We start from the raw sequence: 22,720 nt of genomic DNA on the forward strand, positions 1-22,720 counted from the left end.
GGGCCAGGGAAATGCAGGGGGCCATTTCAGAGTCTGCTTGGGGGCAGTGACCTGTCCATCATGTGATGGGAGAGGGGAGAGTGGCGGCTTCTACTAGCGCTGGTACTTAAATAAAAACAAAAAATAAACAAGCAGCTGGGATGGGGCAGCTGGAGGGGCCGGGAGAGCAGAGGCAGCTGGAGAGCTGAGAGCCCCAGGTGCCCACCAAAAACATCAGCTGTTTGTCCCATGCTGCAAGGGGCAGCACTCAGGGCTCTGAACTTTGCAACCTGAGTTCTATTGTCAGTAGGATTTTCCTAGGCTGGTTGTTGCAAAACCCTCCTGCTTTAGATTTCTTGTCCTCAGGCTGGTGAGAAGAGATTTTTGTGCCTTCTTCTGGATGTCTGGTGCCCACTGGCGCTCGGTCTCTCATCCGGCTGGCTCAGATGAGCTGGGGCCATGAAACCTACAAGCCTGGCTAGAGATGCAGGGGGCTGAGTTTGTGTTTCTTGCTGCTTCCCCTGATGCCCTCAGGTCTGATCCCAGCAGCTGCCAGGCTCTGCCTATTGCCCCCTGGCCTCTGCTCACCCATCCATTGGGTGTGGAGCTATTACCTTGGGATCTGTCTGGGAGAGCGAGCAGCACAAGTGAGGGGCTGGCCCAAGATTCACTCAATCCATTTTTTTTTTTTTTTTTTTTTTTTTTTTTGTGGATCTGCCCCTCTTGCACCCCTAGTGACATTGAAACAAAAAAAGACACAGGAGAAGAACCCAGGTATTTTACTTTTGCTGTGACATGAATGGATCTAGCTCAGGGGTCCTTCTGCATGGGAAGCACCTCTGTGCTCCCGGGTTCTTCTGCCCCCTCGCCTGTGATGCCATCCACTTGGGGGAGCACTTGCCCTGACACTTGTAGATGGGCCAACATGGACAAACCAGTGGCACTCAGGCACCCTTCAATAGCTCAGCTGGTAGAACAGCAGACTGTAGTGTGTGCTTAGCAAGTTATCCGTAGGTTGCACTGCAATTGACAAAAAGATTGTGGGTACGAGTTACCAATGGCATATCTTGGGCTGTATAGGCCTTGAGACCCCTCCCAGACTGATGGGGAATGGCTGCACTTTGGAATTGAAAGGTGTCGTCTGGGACCATAAATTAGAACAGTTTTGGAGACACTTTTCTTTTTTCAGAAGAGGCTTTTCTGACATTTGGCCCATCTACACGGGCCCAAATGTGGGGAAAACCTCCTCTTTGGTAAGAGCCCTCATTCCTAATAAAATGAGGAGTACAGGCCTTCCAAAAGAACAGAGTTTTTCCCAGATACAAAAGGGAAGATGGGCAACATGACGCTGGAAGCAAAATGGACCAAGGTTCAACTCTTTCTGTGCCACTTGGCCTTAGATCCTGGCCACCCAGCATTCACTCTGATGAGGCCATAATCTGTGAAGGGGGAATTTTGACTGATAGTCTCCTCTGTGCTGGAATCCCAACTCCCACAGGGTTCACTGGAAGGGGACAGCCCAGTAGGGACTGAAAACCACTGCTCTGGGTGACATTTGAATTCACAACCTCAGCATGTCTCCTATGTGCACTGCCTTTTAAGTACTGCGTGCTGATCCATTGCGCCATTGGAACAGATGTTTGAGAGTTTTCTCCGAAGTCCTTACATTGCGAAAGTGAAGAAGCACAAAGTAGAACTGAGTGAGAGAGGCAAGAAGATCAATATTAAAGGATTTACACAAACCAACATTTCCCCAGTAGGACCCACTGAGATTTGAACTCAGCTTGTAGAATTCAAACTCCTGAACCCTGCCCCTTACACTATGGGACCAACACACCACTGTGTGCTTGAGGTTCTCAGCTGGTACTCTACTGTCCTTGCTTTTTCCATTCAGCTGCTTCACCCTTCCAGACCCTGCTCCATTTGTATGCAGCCTCATGGGAATGAGCTGGCTCCCTCTCTGCAGAAGAAGGAGAAATATTGCCCTGTCCCTCCTACTTAGCTGGCAGGCCCCAGATAAGGTCACATGAGATTATCCAAATACATCCCCATAGCCACTGTTCCATATCTAGGGCCAGCAGTGGGTGAGCATTAATCAAGGAGGCAACAACTCACAGGAAGAAGTCAGGGAGAGAGACAGGGCTAATGAGATGATCTTGATTTGTCTTTGCCAAGCTGTGGCCATAACCAGCAAGATTTCACAGCTGTAGTGGAAAAGGCTTCATGCCTGGTCCCTGCTTGTGGCCAATGGGAACTGCCTGCTTGAAGCCCTGGCACCTCCCCGCGAGCTCTTATTCACCCAGGCATACAACCTGTGTTGCCCATGCAGGGAAGGAGCTGCCTGAGAGTTGTGCTCTGCAGGTCTCCCAGTCAGAGCCTGCCTCTGGCACCCCCCTTCCCTCAACCCATTGGCACTCTCTGTGATAGAAAAGGGCAAAGACCAGGCAGGTTTCATGACAAGGCTGGTTTCCCTGACAGGGAATCGAACCCAGGCCGCAGCAGGCCCTGCAAGCCCAGGGGGGGCCTCTATATGGGGTAGGAGCCCCCAAGCAGCTTTCCTCCCGTCTTCAGCTTTCCCGCCCCTCTGGCAGGAGTCACAGGACCGGCAGTACTGCTGCACGGCCACAAATATCCCTGGCCAGTAGAAGTGTTGGAGCAGCCTCAGCCGGGTGCTCCGGATCCCCCGGTGGCCCCCAAAGAGGACGTTGTGGGCCAAATACAGCAGCTTGAGGCAATACTTTCAGGGGACTACCAGCTGCCACTGGACCCCCCCATGCCCTCACCTTCCTGGGGGGAAGCCATTCCTGGAACAGGAATCCCCACTCCCACAGGAATCTCTCTTGGCCACCTCTCCCCAGGGGCTGAGCTGCACGGAGGCCAGCCTGGTCCCTCAGCCTCTGCAAGGAGGGGTCTGCCTGCACCTCAGCCTGGAATTCAGCCACTGGGGCAGGGATCGGGACCTGTTCCCCACCTTTGCCTAGGTCCAGAGTCCCAGCTTGGCTGGACCCTGTGTCCACTGTGATGGGACCCTGCTGGGAGTCCTCCCCTGGATCCAGGTTGGCAGCCCCCCACTGGGATTCATGGGGTCACTCCTCTAGGTCATTCCCCATCAGCTCTTCAGTGAGCAAGTGCAGGTGCACTCCCACTTCCTTGAAACCTTCCTTGGCCCCCCATTTCAGATGCACCCTGGCTACAGGCACCTTAAATGGGGACCCATCTATGCCCTTCAGGATCAGTTCAGTGGGGGGTAGTACCATGTCTGGGGCCACTATGTCGGACCGGGCCAGCGTCACCTCCGCCCCCGTGTCCCAGAAACCTGTCACCAACTTGCTGCCCACCTGCAGGGGTATGAGGTATTCGCTCCGCAGGGGCTGTCCTGTCCCCACCCGGTACATGGAGAAATCCGCCTCCTGAGGATCAGACCTCCCAGGGGAGGTGCACTGAGCATCCTTCCCCCTCTCTGAGCTGAGGTTTGCCTGCCGGCCCCTGCCTCTGGGGCAGCCTGCCCTTCCTCCACCTCTGTCCAGGCCCTGACTGGTTTTCTGGGGCATCGATGACTGGTCCTGGTCCCTGCCTCAGAGGTGCCTCTCTCCATCGCTCAGCCGAGAACCGGTCTCTGCGCAATTCCCTTTCACTCCGGGACTCCTGTTCACACCTGGACCGGCTCTCTGTGAACTCATCCGCCAGCCTCCTGAGGGTTCTCTGATCTTTGGTCCTTGAGCCATAGCCTCAGTCTGGGTGTGCATGCTTCATAGAACTGCTCCATCATGACCAGCTTGAGCAGCTCCTCTGCGATCTGAGCTCCGACTCCAGACACCCACTTGCGGCAGTATTGCGCCAGGTGGGAGGCCAGGTCCACATAGGTCTCCCGTGGCTCCTTCTGCACCCCCTGGAACTTCTTCCTGTACATCTCGGGGATCAGCCTGAACTTGTGCAGCAGGGCCTCCTTAACTCGGTTGTAATCCCCTGGCTGTAGGTCCTGCAGCTGACCGAGCACTCCGGCAGCCTCCTGGTTCAGTGCGGGGATGACCTCCTGCAGCCAGTCAGCTGGGGGGACCCGTTGCAGTCCACAGGCCCTCTAAAAGGAGCTGAGGAACCCGTCTATGTCTCCCATATCCTTCAATTACGCCACCACGAGCCTCTCCAAGCATCTGGCAGCCCTGGGACCTTGGGGCCCATCCGCACTCAGCACGGTCGGGGCCCCACCGGTTCTCCGCTCTGCCATGGCCAACTCATGCTGTCACTGCCTCTCTTGGTCCTGGCAGTCCCTTTCTCGATCTTGGCTCTCCTTCTCTCGGTCCTCTACTTCCAATTCCTTCATCTGCAGCTGGATCTCCAGTCGCCTCAGCTCTGCTGGGATGCACCCTGCCCTATGTAGACTACGGCTTGCAGGGCTTCCCTGGGAAGCTGTCCCATCTCTCTGGCGGGCTCCAGTGCTCCGCCCCCTCTCTGAGCCTGAGACGCTTCCAGGTGGGGTCTGGCTGCTTCCCACAGGCACAAGAGCCTGGCCCTGTGACTGGTCATTCTCCTCCAGCCTGGCAATCAGCTGGGCCATGGTTGCTTTCTGCACAGGCAGTCAGTCCCCTCTCTCCGCACAGCTTCACCAGCTCTGCCTTCAAGAGTTGGGCATAGGCCATCTCCCTGCTGGTCCCCTCAGTGCAGACTCACTAGTCTAGTGCTGCAGTGCCGCACGATTCTCAGGAACTGCTTTGCTCTGTCTCCAGCATGCCTGGCTCCAGGGCTCTTGCTTCTATTGCGCCTTGTCGCTTGCCACTGGAAGCTCCATCCACAGGGTGCAGGGCATCCCACTTCTAACACCAGTGTGATGATGCATTGAGGTTTTCCCATCTCCTGCACCCCTGTAGTGGCACGAACAGACTCCACCAGCCAGTAGAATAGAGGGAGTTTATTGCTCCTCAAGGATACAGCACAGCACAGGTGTAATCTGGTTACAGGAACTGAGGCTAGGGTGCCTCAGTCCCCCTTGAGATGGGGGAGACTGGGCCCCTAAATTCCAGCCCCTTTCACTAGGCTGTCTCCTCCATGATCCCAGACAGAAACTAACTAACTCTCTTCTAGCCCTCACCCCCAGCCAGGGGCGGCATTCCACCTTCCTTTGTTTCTCTCCCTGGGGGGTAGCTGGTCGGACAGGTTGAAAGACCCTTTTTGCATAATGACTCACCCCCTGCCCTGCTGGGCCATGCTACAGACAGCAGCCAGTGGAGGTCACCCACAGCCCACTACCCAGCATAGCAACCAGCAAGGTACCCCCATTACATCACAGAAGTATCGGCCTTAGAAAGCTGCAGACAGTTGCCACAGTAGTTCAGTTGGGAGAGTGTTAGACTGAAGATTTGAAGGGTCCTGGTTCAGTCCCTGGCTTTGGCAGAAGCCTTTCTCGAGATGGCTTAGTCTATTTTGGCATCTCTCCATCTCTGGTAAGCAAACATCTGGGCTATGTCTACACAAGTTTTGCGCAAGAACACGTCCACACTGCCATGTGTGAGCTGTGCTTTTGTGCAAGAGCATCCATGGCGGTGTGGATGCTCTCTTGTGCAAGAACTTTCCAATGGCCATTTTAGCCATAGGGCTTTCTTGCACAAGAAACCCCTCCCGAGCGTCCACACTGCCCATTTGTGCAAGAGGGTTTACACCTGTTAAAAAAAGAGCATAGCTCTTGCACAAGAAGCCCTCTCTTACCACACAGTACAATAAATCTTCTTGTGCAAGAGAAGGCGGGCAGCATGGACACTCTGCGGATTCTTGCACAAGAACAGCCATACTCATACAAGAACCCAAAAGTATAGACATAGCTCTGCAGTCAAGTTCAAAGGCTGTATCAAGAGGCCGGGAATGACATCAAAAAGACGATGATATTTCAGGGTTAGAAAATGGAGAGGGGATTTTATGCCACCTCAGAGATTGTTGACACAGTAGAACAGGGCTCTTGGCTTCAGCTACTCCCAGCTGTCGTGGAATAAACACACGCTAGCTTTAGGGTTCAAGACAGACAAAACCACCTTAAAAATCCAGCTGGGGGGGGGTTGTCACAGGTGGCAGGGAGTCACCCCTTACCAATACAAGCCCCTTCCTCACACTCAAATGTCTGTGATATTTATACCTTCTTACAAAGTCACAGTGGAAATTTACAGAGAAAAGAGGAAGTAAGGCACTTTATCCTTAAATGGTAATTTCTGCTTGACCCGATAAACAAACAAAAAAATCGCACTGCTTGCAATTTGTTAACAGCATTGTGGTTTCTTGCTCAACTTGCTTAGGAAGCTCGCTTCTGACGCAGGATGCACTGCGTACGGTTCAGTCTTTGGCCAGGCTAGTGAGGCCTACCTCCACAGTATGTATTGAACATAAATATTTTACTTAATTTAAAATAAAGTTTGATCAACTAACATGAGAAAGTTAAAAGGTTTAATCTCTTTAATAATTCAAATGCAACTGCCCAGATGCAGTCCTAGCAAAATGGCTTGACTAATTATGTCATTAATAGTGAGTTTCTATTAGCAACAGTAATCTACAGAAGAGGGCAGGGCTGTGATTAGCTGGGCCGGGCCAGGCCTGAGCACCGCTGAGGGAATCCACTCAGGGCAAATTGCTCAAAACCAGGACTGCTTACAGCCCTTGACTGGAGACTTTTCCAAAATAGGCCACAAACCAGTCACACTGAGCACTTCAGCTGCCAATCCAGCCTGCAGGAAGCCTCATGAGGAAAACCCCTCAAATACCCCAGCACTTCCTAAGACACAATCAGCCCTAGGCTTACACACAGGTGAGGGGTTATAGAGCCCAATCTATCCAACCCAGAACAGATCCACCGGGTTCAAAAGAACCAGCCATGAATCCCTGGTCAATTTATACTTTAGATCTTACCCACAAGATCACAGTGGACCAATCCTTTGGAATCTAAAGGTTTATTAATAAAAGAAAGAAAAGGTTGAGAGTAAGGCTGTTAAGGAGAATACATTGCATACATCAATCAGCAAATTTCTGATGCAGGATCTTAGCAGAGATGTTACAAACTGCTAGCATAAAAGTCTTTGGTGTACATTGTATGTCAGGATGGGTCAGCAATCCTTCCCGCGTCTCTGTCCTTAGCAAGGCTGCATCTGGGATAAGTAGCAAGACTGAAGACAAGATGGAGCCCCCCTCATGACATTTGATATTCATTTCTGGGTCTCCCAAGCTGGAGCTAGTTACATAGTCAAGTGACCTGTTTCATATGCCAGCAGCCATTGTGCCCTGGCTGCTTTGCAGCTTTCCACATGCATTCTTCAGGTGTGTATTTGCCACCCTGAGAACCACTGTCCTTGGAGCCATACGGATTAGCATAGTAACTCATTGGAGATTCCTTCCTCATGACAGGCAGTCCATACACAGCATCAGCAGAGCCCATAGTCATAACTCCCCATACAAACTCCAAACAAGTACATGAATACCACACATAGAATCAGCACAATATCACCTTGCATTTGACACCTCACATGGCCCACACTGTACCAAATTTGGGGCAAACAGTTTCCTATGAGCACAGCAATGATCTTAAGGTGAGTATGTTCACCTTAAAATCCAATAACATGACAGGGGCATCAAGAAAGGGTTGGAGTCTTGAAGAAGGATCTGGGATGCAGAAGCAGGCAGGTGTCTGTCCTGGGGGAATGAGCAATGTGTGGCCAGGAGAGAGGGTGCAAGAAAAAAGGAGGGTGTCAGTGCAAGCTGGGGGTGCTGGCTGCCAGGGGAAAGGGAATTGAGGAGATTGGGAGAGAGTGTCTGGGAAGGACAGCAAATATTACCTGGCTTTGGGATCCCTTGCAGCAACATCTCCAGCCACACTGTCTTGGTCACCGCAGAGAGAGGCTCTACTGCTGCAGCAGCAGCCACACAGACTAGGACCAGCCCCGGACACCAGAGGCACCACTACTGCTCCCATTCAGTCCAGGCCTGGAGGTGTTCCTACTGCAGCCATGCACCCCTGACATGGCCATGTGGCCCTGGAGGCCAGCAGTGCCTCTAGTGCCGGCCTCAGGTTGTGTGGCAAAGACTCAGCCTAGCATTGCCTCCTCTATAGTGGCTACAAACCATGAAGAGGGGATGGGGCTAAGCTCCTTCACCCTCAGCACATGCTCATTTGGAAGTGGGGCCTCGCACTGCCTTGTGGACAGGATCAAAGTCTTAGGAAGGCTGGATTCTGCCAACAGAGAACATTTTGCTCACCCCCACTATAGGTTTTCTCACCTGTGTAGGTTCAACTATATGCAACAAGGCTTGAACTCTCGCTACAGGATTTCCCACAGTCAGAGCAGTTAAAGGATTTCTCTCCTGTGAGAGTTCTCATGGATAACAAGGTGTGACCTCTGACTGCAGCATTTCCTAGTGAGAGCAGGTGAATAGCTTCTTCCATATGGGTTTTCCTATGTCTAACAAGCGTTGAGGTCTGACTGAAGCTTTTCCCACAGTCAGAGCAGCTGAAAGGTTTCTCTCCTGTGTGGGCTCCCCTATGGGTAACAAGGTATGACCGCCGACTGAAGCTTTTCCCACAGTCAGAGCAGCTGAAGGGTTTCTCTCCTGTGTGGAGTCTCCTATGGATAACAAGGGCTGAGGTCTGACTGAAGCTTTTCCCACAGTCAGAGCAGCTAAAGGGTTTCTCTCCTGTGTGGACTCTCCTATGTCTAACAAGGGCTGAGGTCTGACTGAAGCTTTTCCCACAGTCAGAGCAGCTGAAGGGTTTCTCTCCTGTGTGGACTCTCCTATGTCTAACAAGGTCTGACCTGTCACTGAAGCTTTTCCCACAGTCAGAGCAGCTGAAGAGTTTTTGTCCTGTGTGGGCTCTCCTATGTCTAACAAGGTGTGACCTGTCACTGAAGCTTTTCCCACAGTCAGAGCAGCTGAAGGGTTTTTGTCCTGTGTGGGCTCTCCTATGTCTAACAAGGTGTGACCTGTCACTGAAGCTTTTCCCACAGTCAGAGCAGCTGAAGGGTTTCTCTCCTGTGTGGAGTCTCCTATGGATAACAAGGGCTGAGGTCTGACTGAAACTTTTCCCACAGTCAGAGCAGCTGAAGGGTTTCTGTCCTGTGTGGGCTCTCCTATGGATAACAAGGTGTGACCAGTCACTGAAGCTTTTCCCACAGTCAGAGCAGCTGAAAGGTTTCTCTCCTGTGTGGGCTCTCCTATGGGTAACAAGGTGTGACCGCCGACTGAAGCTTTTCCCACAGTCAGAGCAGCTGAAGGGTCTCTCTCCTGTGTGGGTTCTCTTATGGCTAGCAAGGTGTGACCTCTGACTGAAGCTTTTCCCACAGTCAGAGCAGCTGAAGGGTTTCTCTCCTGTGTGGAGTCTCCTATGGATAACAAGGGCTGAGGTCTGACTGAAACTTTTCCCACAGTCAGAGCAGCTGAAGGGTTTCTGTCCTGTGTGGGCTCTCCTATGGATAACAAGGTCACTGAAGCTTTTCCCACAGTCAGAGCAGCTGAAAGGTTTCTCTCCTGTGTGGGCTCTCCTATGGGTAACAAGGTGTGACCGCCGACTGAAGCTTTTCCCACAGTCAGAGCAGCTGAAGGGTCTCTCTCCTGTGTGGGTTCTCTTATGGCTAGCAAGGTGTGACCTCTGACTGAAGCTTTTCCCACAGTCAGAGCAGCTGAAGGGTTTCTCTCCTGTGTGGAGTCTCCTATGGATAACAAGGGCTGAGGTCTGACTGAAACTTTTCCCACAGTCAGAGCAGCTGAAGGGTTTCTGTCCTGTGTGGACTCTCCTATGTCTAACAAGGTGTGACCGGTCGCTGAAGCTTTTCCCACAGTCAGAGCAGCTGAAAGGTTTCTCTCCTGTGTGGGCTCTCCTATGGGTAACAAGGTGTGACCGCCGACTGAAGCTTTTCCCACAGTCAGAGCAGCTGAAGGGTCTCTCTCCTGTGTGGGTTCTCTTATGGCTAGCAAGGTGTGACCTCTGACTGAAGCTTTTCCCACAGTCAGAGCAGCTGAAGGGTTTCTCTCCTGTGTGGACTCTCCTATGGAAAACAAGCGTTGAGGTCTTTCTGAAGGTTTTCCCACAGTCAGAGCAGCTGAAGGGTTTCTCTCCCATTTGGGCTCTTTCATGTTTAATAAGAGTTGCACAGTCACTGCAAACACAAGGTGAACGTTGATGGGGGATTTTCTTTTGAACAGTTTCTGTGTTTGTTTTCAACCTTCTGCTCCTCTGACTGGATTTATCCTGTCCTGCTCCTGGATGGTTTCTCTGCTGCCTTTGCAGACTACGCTGACTCTCACAAGTCTCTCCTTGCTCAGGACTCTGAGAAACATGCCCTTCACATCTTTCCACTAACACCCCATATGGGGCCATTTGCTCAGGTCCTTCCTTCTGAAGACTCCTCTCACTCTTCTCATTCAGCATCCCATCAGCTGCTGGGATAGAGAGAGAAACCACACAGGAGTCATTCCCTGTGCTGAGCTGAAATAAAAAAGCTGAATGGTGAACAGAAAATGGGGGACAAACCCAAAGAACGGCTGGAAAGATACAATAATCATGAGCTGAGTTCACCCTGCTTCCCCCATAACTCTTTCCCCACCCAGCACTCTCAGACTGGAGTTGATGACAGGCTGAAGGGCCAGTCAGACTTGATGAAAACACACAACCAACATGTGCTATGCAAACACAGAAATTGGTTTGAGTCAGTGTGACAGGGCATTTGCCCTGCACTGGCCCTTTAAGGGCAAACCCCAGCCTGAAGCAGGGCCGGGGAGTTTAGCCCCAGCTGAGCCTGTAGTAGTTCATTAGGGCCCAGCTGGGAGCTATAACAGAGGGCAGGGCTGGGGAGGCCAGGAGGGAGCTCTGGCCAGCAAGTCCCCAGACTGCAGGGCTTGAAGGAAGACCTGATGAAGGAACAACTACCCCCGGAAGGGGGGCTCAGAGACGGACTTGGGCACTGCCGGAGGGCAGTGTGGCGAAGAGGATGCTGCGGCCTGGAGTAAAGAGGGGAAACACCACCCCAGAGAAGGCACCATACCTGCCGAGGGAGCCAATTCCTGAGGACAAACGGCAGGGGGGCTACGGTTGGTGAGTGAACCCCCTCACAGTCAGTTTAACTGATTTCTCACTTGTGTGGGTGTCACTGATGATCTCCCCTTCCTCACAGCCTTGGAGATCTGGGATCTGCAGCTCTTCCCCTCGCTCCACCCAGGAGAGCACATGAGCTTTGGAGACTGGAAATCCTATTCGGGGAGCAATTAACCAAGTGCTGATCTTGTTCACTAAGGTCTGTGCCATTCCTGCTTCGAAAGCCAGGATCTGAGTCTCCTACCCAGAGAGGCTCCTTCCGCACCTTCCAGAGACTGGTCTCTGGCTGCTAGAAGATCCCAGGATACTAATTCCATCCTCTCACTGCACAACTACAATGTTGGGAATAGCCCAGCTGACTCCCATGGGGAACTGAGCGTTCTGCTGCACTCTTACAGGATACAACTCAATCTCCTTTAGGGCCTGTTCCATACTTGGGCAGGAGAGGAACACACTGCTCATAAGGGGAGAGCTCTAAGACTTTCAGGACTGACAGACGCCCCTAGCCAGGACTCATATTTGAGCTGACACATGTCAGGTCTCTAGGGCTGGGAGGGAAAGTATCCAGTAGAGCCCTATGGGCTCTGCCCACAAAGCTCTTGGCTGGGGGATAGAATTGCCCTGCTCTTGGGCTCAGATGCTCTACTTGAGCCAGAAGGAGGCAGGGGAATTGTCTGATCAGGAAAATGAATCCTTGGCTGGCCACTTCAAGCCCTGCCTATGGTCCACACTCCTGATCCTGACTGACTGTGCCATGGTGGGCCCTGTCAGCTGCCCACAACAGCAGTCAGTCCTGCAGACAGCCAGGGCAGTGCTGGCCTGTTCCTGTGGCCAGCCAAGGTGGAGACAGGTTGGGCTGCTTCTCTGCTGCTCATAGATGCTCCTGCAGCTCAGCTCCCCTTCTGCAGCCTTGGTTCGACTCTGCCAGCAGCAGCAGCCCTCCTCTTGTGGCCAGTCGAGCCTGCCATTTGGTGCTCCTCTGGCTTACACAGAATCTACCAGAGGCAGGGAAGGACTGAGTTGGTGCCTTCCTTCCAGGGGCTCAGCACAATAGCACAAGGGGACCCTGCAGACGCTAAGAGCAGCTGCACCCAGCCCTCTGGTACCTGCCTGGGCCCTTCCACTGACACCTCCGGCCAACGCACAACATGGGCAAGATGGTTGGAACCACAATGAGACCTTGGCTGTGGGAAGAGCAGCACCGCTATTATGTCACTAAACCTCCTCTCACACAGGAGTCAGGATTACTGGGGCACATACTGCTGACACTGGGGGTTTGGGCAATAAAGGACCCTGAACCAATCGAAACCCAGCTGCTCCAGAGCCCACCCAGCTTTTGTTACACAAGGGGACAGGAATCCTCACCCAGCCAGCTCACAGCCTCGTAATTCTCCTGCATCACATCCCTGTAGAGGGCTCTCTGGCCCGGGTCCAACAAAGCCCATTCCTCCTCAGAGAAATACACAGCCACCTCCTCGAAGCTCACTGGCTCTACCACGGCCATTTCCTGTCCCTGGCTCTGCAGGCGAGGGGCTGAGCTGGAGTCAGACATAGGTGTTCTGCAGCCTGTCAGGAGGAGAAGGGGAATTGAAGACATGTCAAAAAGGGTTTTAATCCTTTCCACACCCAATTCTGCCCAGACTCTGTCTCTGGTGGAAAACATGCTGGACTCTATGCTGAGTCTAGATATTCCATAAACACCACACACAAGTTAGATCCGAAAGCCGTATTTATTTCTCTCAATACCTGGCTTGAGTTACATTACTTTGCCTGCAACAATGGGATTCAGTTCTCAGCACCCAGTGTTTCTGCTAAACAAGCCACATATTCATCTGCCTGAACATGGACATCGATTTAATTTAATTTGGGCTGCAGTATTTATAATCCTTCATCTTCCTACATTGATTTGCAGCCCAAACTTTGGTTCTCTCATCTGACACAGACTTTATAAACTCTCTCCACAACAGAGATGAAGTGAAGTTAATATGAGTATTCGTATACATATTATTAAACACGCGTGCTGAATGTTTACAGGATAAGACCTTAAAATTCATGGATTCATGGCATCAGAAGATATCCTTAGCCATGCAGTCTGTCCACTCTGCGGCACAAGCCATTACACCTAGCCGAGCTACCCATGCACAAAGCTCTGTTTCCACACAGCATATTTTGTAGAAAGTCGCCCAGTGTTGATATGAAGACATCAAGAGATGGAGAACCCATCAGTTCTTTGCTCATTTCTTTCAGCAGCTAATCCTCTTACCCATCAAATATTTGTGCCTCTTCTCTAGCCTGAAATTCTCTGACTGCAGCTTTCAGTTATTGACTCTCACTGGACTGTATCCACTAGACCAGGGGTGGGCAATTCATTTTGTTTGGGGAGGGAAGAGACTCCAAAATTTTGGAAAGTGGTTGAGAGCTGCACTCTTCCAAGACATTAAGTAGGAAATACAGTGTATGGGATGGACATTGGGAGAAGATGGGAGCTTTGGGTAAGGGGTTGGGATGCAGGAGTGAAAGAGGGTTCTGGAAAGGAGTTTGAGTGAAGGAGGCAGGTGTGATCTGGGGCACTGGATTAGCCAACTACTCATGAGATATTTAAAATAAAGTTAATTTAGAGAAGCAGCTAAGTGGACAAATAAGGGGATGAGGGTTACTTGGATGCAGGAAAAGAACAAAGAGTTTGGGTATGTGGAGTGGGTGGCAGGAGTGGGGGGGCAGAGAACCAGATGGGAAAGGGAGAGGTTGGGGTGCCAGAGGCAAGCTTTGGCCAGGAGACTTACCTGAGTGACTCCCGACCAGCAGCCAAGCACCTCTCTGAGGCAGGCAGGGAGCCTGCTCAACCCTCACACCGGCTGCGGGGCCATGTGGGTGTGTGAATAACTATGAGCCAGACGGGAGGGGACACAGTGCTTTCTTTCTGGCCAGAAACCAGCCAATGAGATTGTCCTGGGGGTGGAAGCAGTGCCTGTCGCCTTCCCTCTTCACCTCTGGGCTCACCTTCGCTTTGAGTAGCTTGCAGGTGGGAAGTGGCAAGCATGGAACTAGCCCATAGCTCGCTAAGCATCAGTGGGCTGCATCTGATGGCCTGGCGAGCTAGATAGGCTGTATTTTGCCCAGGCCTGCACTAGACCGAAGAGCCCTTGTGTATCTAGAAGTTTCTCGCCATGAACAAACTGATACCGTGGAAGCCAGTCAGCTCTCAGCCTATTTATTGTTTGAAACCAACCCCATATTGAAACTGACTGAGCAGTGAAATCTGAGCCTGAAGGTGCCATCTGTTGTGTGCTTTAACTTCACCCCTTTAGCATCACACCTTGAAGATCAGTGTTTCTCAAAGTGTCTGCATGTCCCCATGCAGCACCCCTGGGGCTCCTCACTGATCACTGGGTGATTTAGGGCTGTGTGTACCGTGGTCACTGGGTTTGGTTGGTAACTTCAATGACAATCCCATGAAGATGTTTTCACAGGAATTTTCTCATCATTTAAAGAATTTCCACCAAGAAACTCACCTTGTCTGAAAGCTCCCAGGGATTTTCCTCTTGCTCTCTCCAGTGCAGAGGGCAGAGTGTCTCGTGGGGGAAGGGATAAGAGAGGTGAGATTCCAGGCTCTCCTATTTATAATCATGTCCCCATTCTGAACTCTGTGTTTCAATTGTATCAGAGACCAGAGAGACACACACTCAAATGTTTAGTATGAAAAGGTCTGAAACCTTCCGTGTCCTCTCTCACTTGGGCACCTCCCAGCAATGGAGCCAACATCTCTGCAGCCTCGTCCCCGTCCCAGGAGACACAAACTGAAAGTGAGATTTACTTTCCCCTCCTCATCCCCTCCCACCTGGTTTCTTTCAGTCACTTACCACCTCTTGTCATAACCTAGAGCTGCGCTGGGGAAAGACATTGCCATGACATTAACTTTACCTATTTGGATCTCTTGACACCAACGGGAGGCTCAGAGTTTGCAAGCCCCTGGCTCTATTTGCAAGCAGTTGACTCTGTTTGCTCAGTGCCTCTAAGGAGAGCAGCATGACGGGGCCATCATTCTCCATGTGGGAATTGAGGCAGGGGATGGTTGGCTTCAGAGACCAGATTCAATAGTTTCTAATAGTTGAAAAACTTTCCCCTACTCCATCACTTCTAGGTACCTTTGAATTCCCTCAGAGTCTCAGACAGCGCATACTTTTTCTGGGAGAAAGCATTGACTTGTTCTTCCAGTTCAGGGGAAATCTCTTCTGGCAGCTGGAACTGCCCCATCTCACACCTGAACAGAAACAATTCCATGTGATTCTATTTCACTTACAGATGATAAGATTTGGCTAGTGAGTCTCAGCTCTAACAGGCCTGGAGTTAGAATTCCTTGAATTCCCCCAGCCTGAGAGCAGGGGCAATGCAGTCCATGGCTATGCAACATTCGTCCCACTGCTGTTCTTCACCTCTGGCCCGGAGAGACCAGCTGGGGACAAAAGTGGAATTGAGTTTCAATGGCTAATTCACTCTTTAACTTCCAGGCAATGAGGGACAGGATGTTCCCAGGTGAAGGGCGGCAGGAATCTGCCCACTAGGAACCAGACTGAGACACCAGCTTCTCCCTCCCCTGCTCCTTCCACACAGGTCTCCAAACAGCCCTCAGGTAGGACAGACTCTGGGTCCCTGCTGCCCTGGTCTAAATGTGCCCAGTGCCCAGCAGTGACAGACCCATATTCCAGCCCCACAGTCTGAGGCAGCCAGTCCCCAGGGAGGTGACAGCTCTAGGAAATATCTGAAGTCAGACTGTGCCCCTGAATGGGGAATTCCAGAGTCTGCTGTGCAAGGGTGAGACCCTCAGAATTAAGTGAGTCAGAGACATTTCTATCCAACATCTGGCTATAGAGCCCTGGGGAGATGTGGTGCCAACATCAGCTTCAAGCTCTTTCCCTGCGCTGTGCAATATGACAGGAGTGCGAGCCACCTACCTGTTCAAGCTGTTTCTGACGCCCTAGAGAAAAGAGACAGAAAAGAATCTCAGCTGCACTGGACACACACAAGGAAGGCATTTTGCAAATATGAGGAAGACACGCCCTGGCCTGGCCCCAGGGCCATAGATTCTGTGACCTAATGGGGCTTTCCCATCTCTAATAGCTCTGTGCCTGTGACTCTGCAAAGCACAACAGTCACTCGCATGGCAGCAATGCACACGCCAAGTTACACCCAGATCGGATGGCTGGACCCCAGCACTTGTGCCTGCATAGTGGGTCTCCCTAGCTGAGGGGCAGAAGTTATGAGGTGTGGGAGAGGGGAGCTGTGAGGGGATGGGGGCAGGGCGAGAGGCGGAGGGATGAAGGAAGCAGGTGTCCAGTTTGGGACTGGAAGCCCCTGGCCCAACAGGCTCCTGGAGATGCCAGGCAGCGTCACTGGCCCAGGCTGTCAAACACCCAATTTGCAGCTCCACAGGCTCCCTACCAGCCCCTGTGCAGCCCGTGTGGAAGACCCTGGGTCGGCATGTCCGGCTCTTAGCATTGGAGCAAATGGGGGTGGGGGGAGGAGATCAGCTGGGCCAGGGCAGGGCAAGAACCACTCTTGGGCAGCATGGTGAACAGGGTTGGCCATTGACCAGGCTCCCTAACTTTAATCCAAGCCCCTTCCCTTCTGCCTCCCCTCGCACCCAGTTCCTCCAGTGCCTGGCTGGAACGGCTGCCCCACTGCCAGCCCTGCTGGTGCAGTCATGGGGCCAAGGGCAGGGGAATCCTCAGGTTTGGAGAGCAGATGGGGGCTGGAGTGCAGGGGGCAGGAGAGAGGGATGGACCAGAGGATGTCTGTCTCGGGGGCGGAGTTACAGCTTCCCCTAGGATTCCCTCAATGTATTGTTCCCAGCATGGTATATCAATTGTGGGACATATTAATGTGGCTTGGGTTTTTTTTTGGGGGGGGGGGAGAGGAGTGGAGGTGTCTTTCAACTGTGTTTTCAATTACAGGGTTTCATGCTGATAAGCTGAATTTCAGAAAACTAAAGACGTCCCTGACAGCGATAACAACCGTGAATAAATTGTACCAAAACACCAACATTGAGCCTGCCACTTGCAGAACCTAGTTTCATTTATAGATGTGGTACAAGAAGAATCAAATGACACCTAACAAAAGATGGCCAGGCCCACTTTTGCCAGATGCTAAGCACTATAAATTAAAATTGAACACTCAGCAATTGGAGCAAAAATGGTGGCAGCAGAATGCAAGCCACAGTTCATTCGGCAATGCCAGAAAGGATGGAACTCTGTGTTCATGGCTGTGGAGAGAATTCGGTGCATACTGAATGAACAAGGAGAAGGGTCCATAAGAAATGTGTTCCCAGAACTCCAAATTAGTATGTAAGGCGCAGTTCTTCACTTTATACTTTTCTTTTCGTTAAAAAAAAACAAACAAACACTGATCATTCAGGAAGGATGGGCTCCACCTAAACCAGGGTGGAACCAGACTGCTGGCACTAAACTTTAAAAAGGCCGTAGAGCAGTTTTTAAACTAAAAGATGGGGGAAAGCCGATTGGTGCGGAGATGCACGTAAATCGGAGAGAGACTTCTCTTGGAGGAGAATCCATTGATAGAGATTCTCTAAGCTGTAGTCAGAAAGAGAGGAGGGGAGAGGGCAAACCAAGCGCCAGAGCAGATAAACAACCGCATACAAAGGAATCCAATGCATCAGGGAAGGGCAGACAAACAAGCAGTGGAAAATTTTTAAAGTGTTTGTACACAAATGCTAGGAGTCTGACTAATAAGATGGGTGAACTGGAGTACTTCGTATTAAATGAGGAGATTGACATAATAGGCATCACTGAAACCTGGTGGAATGAGGAAAATCTGTGGGACACAATCATACCGGGATATAAAATATATCGAAAGGATAGAGCAGGCCGGGTGGGTGGCGGAGTGACACTGTATGTGAAAGACAATGTAGAATCAAATGAAATAAAAATATTAAGTGAATCAACATGTTCCATAGAATCGCTATGGATAGTAATTCCATGCTCCAATAATAAGAAATTAGCAGTAGGATATATTATCGACCACCTGACCAGGACAGCGATATGGACATGGAAATGCTGAGGGAGATTAGAGAGGCTACCAAAATAGAGAACTCTATAATAATGGGGGATTTTAATTACCCCCATATTGACCGGATACATGTCACCTCAGGAAGAGAACCAGAGATAAAATTTCTCAATGGCTTAAATGACTGCTTCTTGGAGCAGCTGGTACAGGAACCCACAAGGGGAGAGGCAATTCTCGATTTAGTCCTGAGCGGAGCGCAGGATCAGATCCAGGAAATAACCGTTACAGGACCGCTTGGGAATAGTGACCATAATATAATAACATTCAACATTCCTGTGGTGAGAAGAACGCCTCAGCAGTCCAGCACCCTGGCATTTAATTTCAAAAAGGGGAATTACACAAAAATGAGGAGGTTAGTTAAACAGAAATTAAAAGGCACAGTGACTAGAGCCAAATCCCTGAAAGCTGCATGGAAACTTTTTAAAGACACCATAATAGAGGCCCAACTTAAATGTATACCCCAAATTAAAAAACATAGCAAGAGACCTAAAACAGTGTCACCGTGGCTTAACCACCATGTAAAAGAAGCAGTGAGGGACAAAAAGGTATCTTTTAAGAAGTGGAAGTCCAATCCTAGTGAGATAAATAGAAAGGAACATAAACACTGTCAAATCAAGTGTAAAAATGTAATAAGAAAAGCAAAAAAAGATTTTGAGGAACAGCTAGCCAAAAACTCAAAAAGAAATAACAAAATGTTTTTTAAGTACATTAGAAGCAGGAAGCCTGCTAAAAAACCTGTGGGTCTTTGTAGATGATAGAGCTATAAAAGGAGCAATCAAAGACGATAAAGCCATTGCGGAGAAACTAAATTATTTCTTTGCTTCAGTCTTCACAGCTGAGGATGTTGGGGAGATTCCCGAATCTGCACCATCCTTTGTGGGTGATGATTCTGAGGAACTGTCCTAGATTGAAGTGACATTAGAGGAGGTTTTGGAACAAATAGAAAAACTTAATGTTAACAAATCTCCGGGACCGGATGGCATTCATCCAAGGGTTCTAAAAGAACTCAAATGGGAAATTGCTGAGCTATTATCCGTGGTTTGTAACCTATCCTTTAAATCAGCTTCCGTACCTAATGACTGGAAGGTAGCCAACGTGACACCAATATTTTAAAAGGGCTCTAGAGGCGATCCTGGCAATTACAGACCAGTAAGTCTAACTTCAGTAAGGGACAAATTAGTTGAAACAATAGTAAAGAATAAAATTGTGAAGCATGTAGAAGAACATAATTTGTTGGACAAAAGTCAACATGGTTTCTGTAAAGGGAAATCCTGTCTTACTAATCTATTACAGTTCTTTGAAAGGGTTAACAAGCATGCGGATAAGGGGGATCCAGTAGATATAGTATACTTGGATTTTCAGAAAGCCTTTGACAAGGTCCCTCACCAAAGGCTCTTGTATAAATTACATGGCCATGGGATAAGAGGGAAGGTCCTTTCTTGGACTGAGAACTGGTTAAAAGACAGGAAACAAAGGGTAGGAATAAATGGTAAATTTTCAGATTGGAGAGGCGTAACTAATGGTGTCCCCCAAGGGTGAGTCCTCAGACCAATCCTTTTCAACTTATTCATAAATGATCTGGAGAAAGGGGTAAGCAGTGAGGTAGTAAAGTTTGTGGATGATACCAAACTGTTTAGGATAGTTAAGACAGAAACAGACTGTGAGGGACTCCAAGAAGATCTCACCAAACTGAGTGATTGGGCAGCAAAATGGCAAATGAAATTTAATGTGGATAAGTGTAAAGTAATGCACATCGGGAAAAATAACCCCAACTATACATACAGTATGATGGGGGCTAATTTGGCTACGACAAATCAGGAAAGGGATCTTGGAGTTATCGTGGACAGTTCTCTGAAAACTTCCACGCAGTGTGCAGTGGTGGTCAAAAAGGCAAATAGGATGCTAGGAATTATTAGGAAAGGGATAGAAAATAAGACCCAGAATATCTTACTGCCCGGCTGTGTCTACACTGGCATGAATTTCCGCAACTGCTTAAAACGGAATACTATTCCGTTTTCAGTTTTTCCGGAAAAGGAGCATCTACATTGGCAGGCTGCTTTTCCGGAAAAGCCCTTTTTCTGGAAAAGCGTCTGTGGCCAATGTAGAAGCGCTTTTCCGGAAAAGACTACTGGGCTGTCTACACTGGCCCTTTTCCGGAACAGTGTTCCAGAATAAGGACTTATGCCCAAGCAGGAGCAGAATAGTTTTTCTGGAATAGCGGCTGATTTTGTACAGTAGAGCATCGTTGCTTTTCCAGAAATTCAAGGGCCAGTGTAGACAGCTCGCAGCTTATTCCAGAAAAGCAGCTGATTTTCCGGAATAAGTGGCCCAGTGTAGACACAGCCCCCCTGTATAAAACTATGGTACGCCCACATCTTGAATACTGTGTACAGATGTGGTCTCCTCACCTCAAAAAAGATATTTTGGCCTTGGAAAGGGTTCAGAAAAGGGCAACTAAAATGATTAGGGGTTTGGAACGGGTCCCATATGAGGAGAGGTTAAAGCGACTGGGACTTTTCAGTTTAGAAAAGAGGAGACTGAGGGGGGATATGATAGAGGTCTATAAAATCATGAGTGGTGTGGAGAGGGCCGATAAAGAAAAGTTATTTATTAGTTCCCTAAATAGAAGAAGAAGAGGACACCAAATTAAATTAATGGGTAGCAGGTTTAAAACTAATAAAAGAAAGTTCTTCTTCACAAAGCGTGTAGTCAACCTGTGGAACGCCTTGCCAGAGGAGGCTGTGAAGGCTAGGACTATAATAGAGTTTAAAGAGAAGCTAGATAATTTCATGGAGGTTAGGTCTATAAAAGGCTATTAGCCAGGGGATAAAATGGTGTCCTTGGCCTCTGTTTGTCAGAGGCTGGAGAGAGATGGCAGGAGACAAATGGCTTGATCATTGTCTTCAGTCCACCCTCTCTGGGGCACCTGGTGCTGGCCACTGTCAGTAGACAGGATATTGGGCTAGAAGGACCTTTGGTCTGACCCAGTACGGCCGTTCTTATGTTATGTTATTCTGTATTTTTATTAACATTACGTATTGGCTGTTCGATAGGCTGAATCTAGCAGAGCTGGTTTTATTGGCAGAATATGCCATGGTTATGGGCCCATTGGTGAAAGCACTACATATTATCCAAGCACAGATAAGCACACTAATGGAATGGATGCTGCGTAAATTATACCAACTTCAGGGGGTAGCAGTTTGTTTTTTTCACTTTATGCAGTAAAGACTAACAGTCTGGTAGCACTTTATAGATTAACAAAGCATATATGTGGTATCACAAGGTTTCGTGAGCACAGCCCACTTCTTCAGATGACCAGAGTTGTAAGTTTAGGCTGTGCAGAGCCAAAATAAATAGGTCTGTACAGCCTAAACTCACAACTCTGGTCATCTGAAGTAATGGGCTGTGCCCACGAAAGCTCATAATCCCATCTATATGTTTTGTTGTCTATAAAGTGCTACCAGACCATTTGTTGCTTTTTAAGTTTAAATTATACTTGATGGTTTCAAAACTGCAAAGGAACAAGATGCCCTCTTGAGGCCACTGGTAGATAGATTCCAGTGCAGCATTCAGAAATGTTTTGGTGAAATAATTGAGGACCTGAAGCTAATAGCAACGGACATCTTGATGCCAAATATTAGGACCACTTGGAACACGCATGAAACTGGGATTAGAAAAGGTAAGACTGTCATTTTAGACAAATGAAACTACAAGGAAGCTTGATGGGTATTTGGCGTCTTCAGGAGAGACCATGGAGCTGCTGCACTCTTTTTCTAGAATTAGGGAGCTGTGCACAAGGGCCAACAGACCTCTGTCTCCATCAGCTGCCTGTGAGAGATTCTTCCGTGTGATGGACTCATTTTTCATAGACAAGCAAGGACTAGTCAATTTGAAAAAAGATGCTCCTATGGTTGAACAAACATTTTGGAAATTAATAATTACAATGGAAAAATGCACACTGCGAATGTGGACAAAATAAATACATTTCTGTAATCCGACTTGTATTTAATTTGGTCCCTCTTCATCTTTATAAATGAAGACAGTGACTATCATTAAATTCCATCACTGAAAAATGTATAGTATAGGTGTACATATAAAATAGAATTATTATAAGAGTTAATATAGCATGTGTGTGTTAGTGGTGACCTGCAAGAACTCAGGTGGTTAAGCATAGGGTTCCATAGGACAACTAATTTTTACTTTTGCATACTTCAGTACAATTAAGATAGGATACTTTTGTACTTTCACTGAAGTAGTTTTACAGAAGATGACTTTGATTTTTACTTACATTTGTTTCAAAGTAGCAGGACTGTGAGTTGCATTGCACAGAGCAGTGACAGTACAAGGCATTGCATTTGCACAGAATAAAACAATGAAAATGGGCTGCAGAGACAGGAGAGCAATTCTGCGAGTCCCGGGAATAAGACAAGAGAAAAGTGATGAGACTCTGTCCTGTCTTTAGCTCCGTTTTTACATTGTAAACACTTTTAAAATGCAGCAGCACAAACATACACTCGAGTGGGCAGGGCGAAGTGCGTGGGGGGGGGGGGGGGGGGGGGGGGGGGTCTGCAGCCTCCTGAGCCTGCTCAGCGCTCCCAGGTGAAT

At 49.3% G+C, this 22,720-nt stretch overlaps 1 protein-coding gene across 1 annotated transcript; it reads right to left on the reverse strand.

Annotated features, from left to right (window-relative positions):
- Nucleotides 1–6,889: 6,889 nt before the first annotated feature.
- LOC142824458 (uncharacterized) lies at nt 6,890–22,628 on the reverse strand. Its single transcript, XM_075916446.1, has 6 exons — nt 22,404–22,628; nt 15,988–16,010; nt 15,181–15,296; nt 14,548–14,607; nt 12,401–12,601; nt 6,890–10,383 (listed from the first exon to the last, which is right to left on the reverse strand). Exons 1-6 carry the CDS (start codon nt 22,623–22,625, stop codon nt 8,237–8,239), a joined length of 2,769 nt encoding a protein of 922 aa, XP_075772561.1. The 5' UTR covers nt 22,626–22,628; the 3' UTR covers nt 6,890–8,236.
- Between the last annotated feature and the right edge of the window lie 92 nt (nt 22,629–22,720).

The sequence above is a fragment of the Pelodiscus sinensis genome, unplaced genomic scaffold, assembly GCF_049634645.1.
Source record: "Pelodiscus sinensis isolate JC-2024 unplaced genomic scaffold, ASM4963464v1 ctg35, whole genome shotgun sequence".
In the NCBI taxonomy this organism is placed as follows: Eukaryota; Metazoa; Chordata; order Testudines; family Trionychidae; genus Pelodiscus; species Pelodiscus sinensis.

Bases quoted from the DNA above. Each gene is read 5' to 3' on its own strand.
- LOC142824458 (XM_075916446.1), bottom strand. From the start codon at position 22,625: ATGTTTGTGCTGCTGCATTTTAAAAGTGTTTACAATGTAAAAACGGAG. The intron at 16,011-22,403 runs GTAAGTAAAAAT...TCTTTTCTCTAG, and splicing joins CCTGCTACTTTGAAACAAAT to GGCGTCAGAAACAGCTTGAA. The intron at 14,608-15,180 runs GTACCTAGAAGT...TTCCCCCACGAG, and splicing joins GACTCTGAGGGAATTCAAAG to ACACTCTGCCCTCTGCACTG.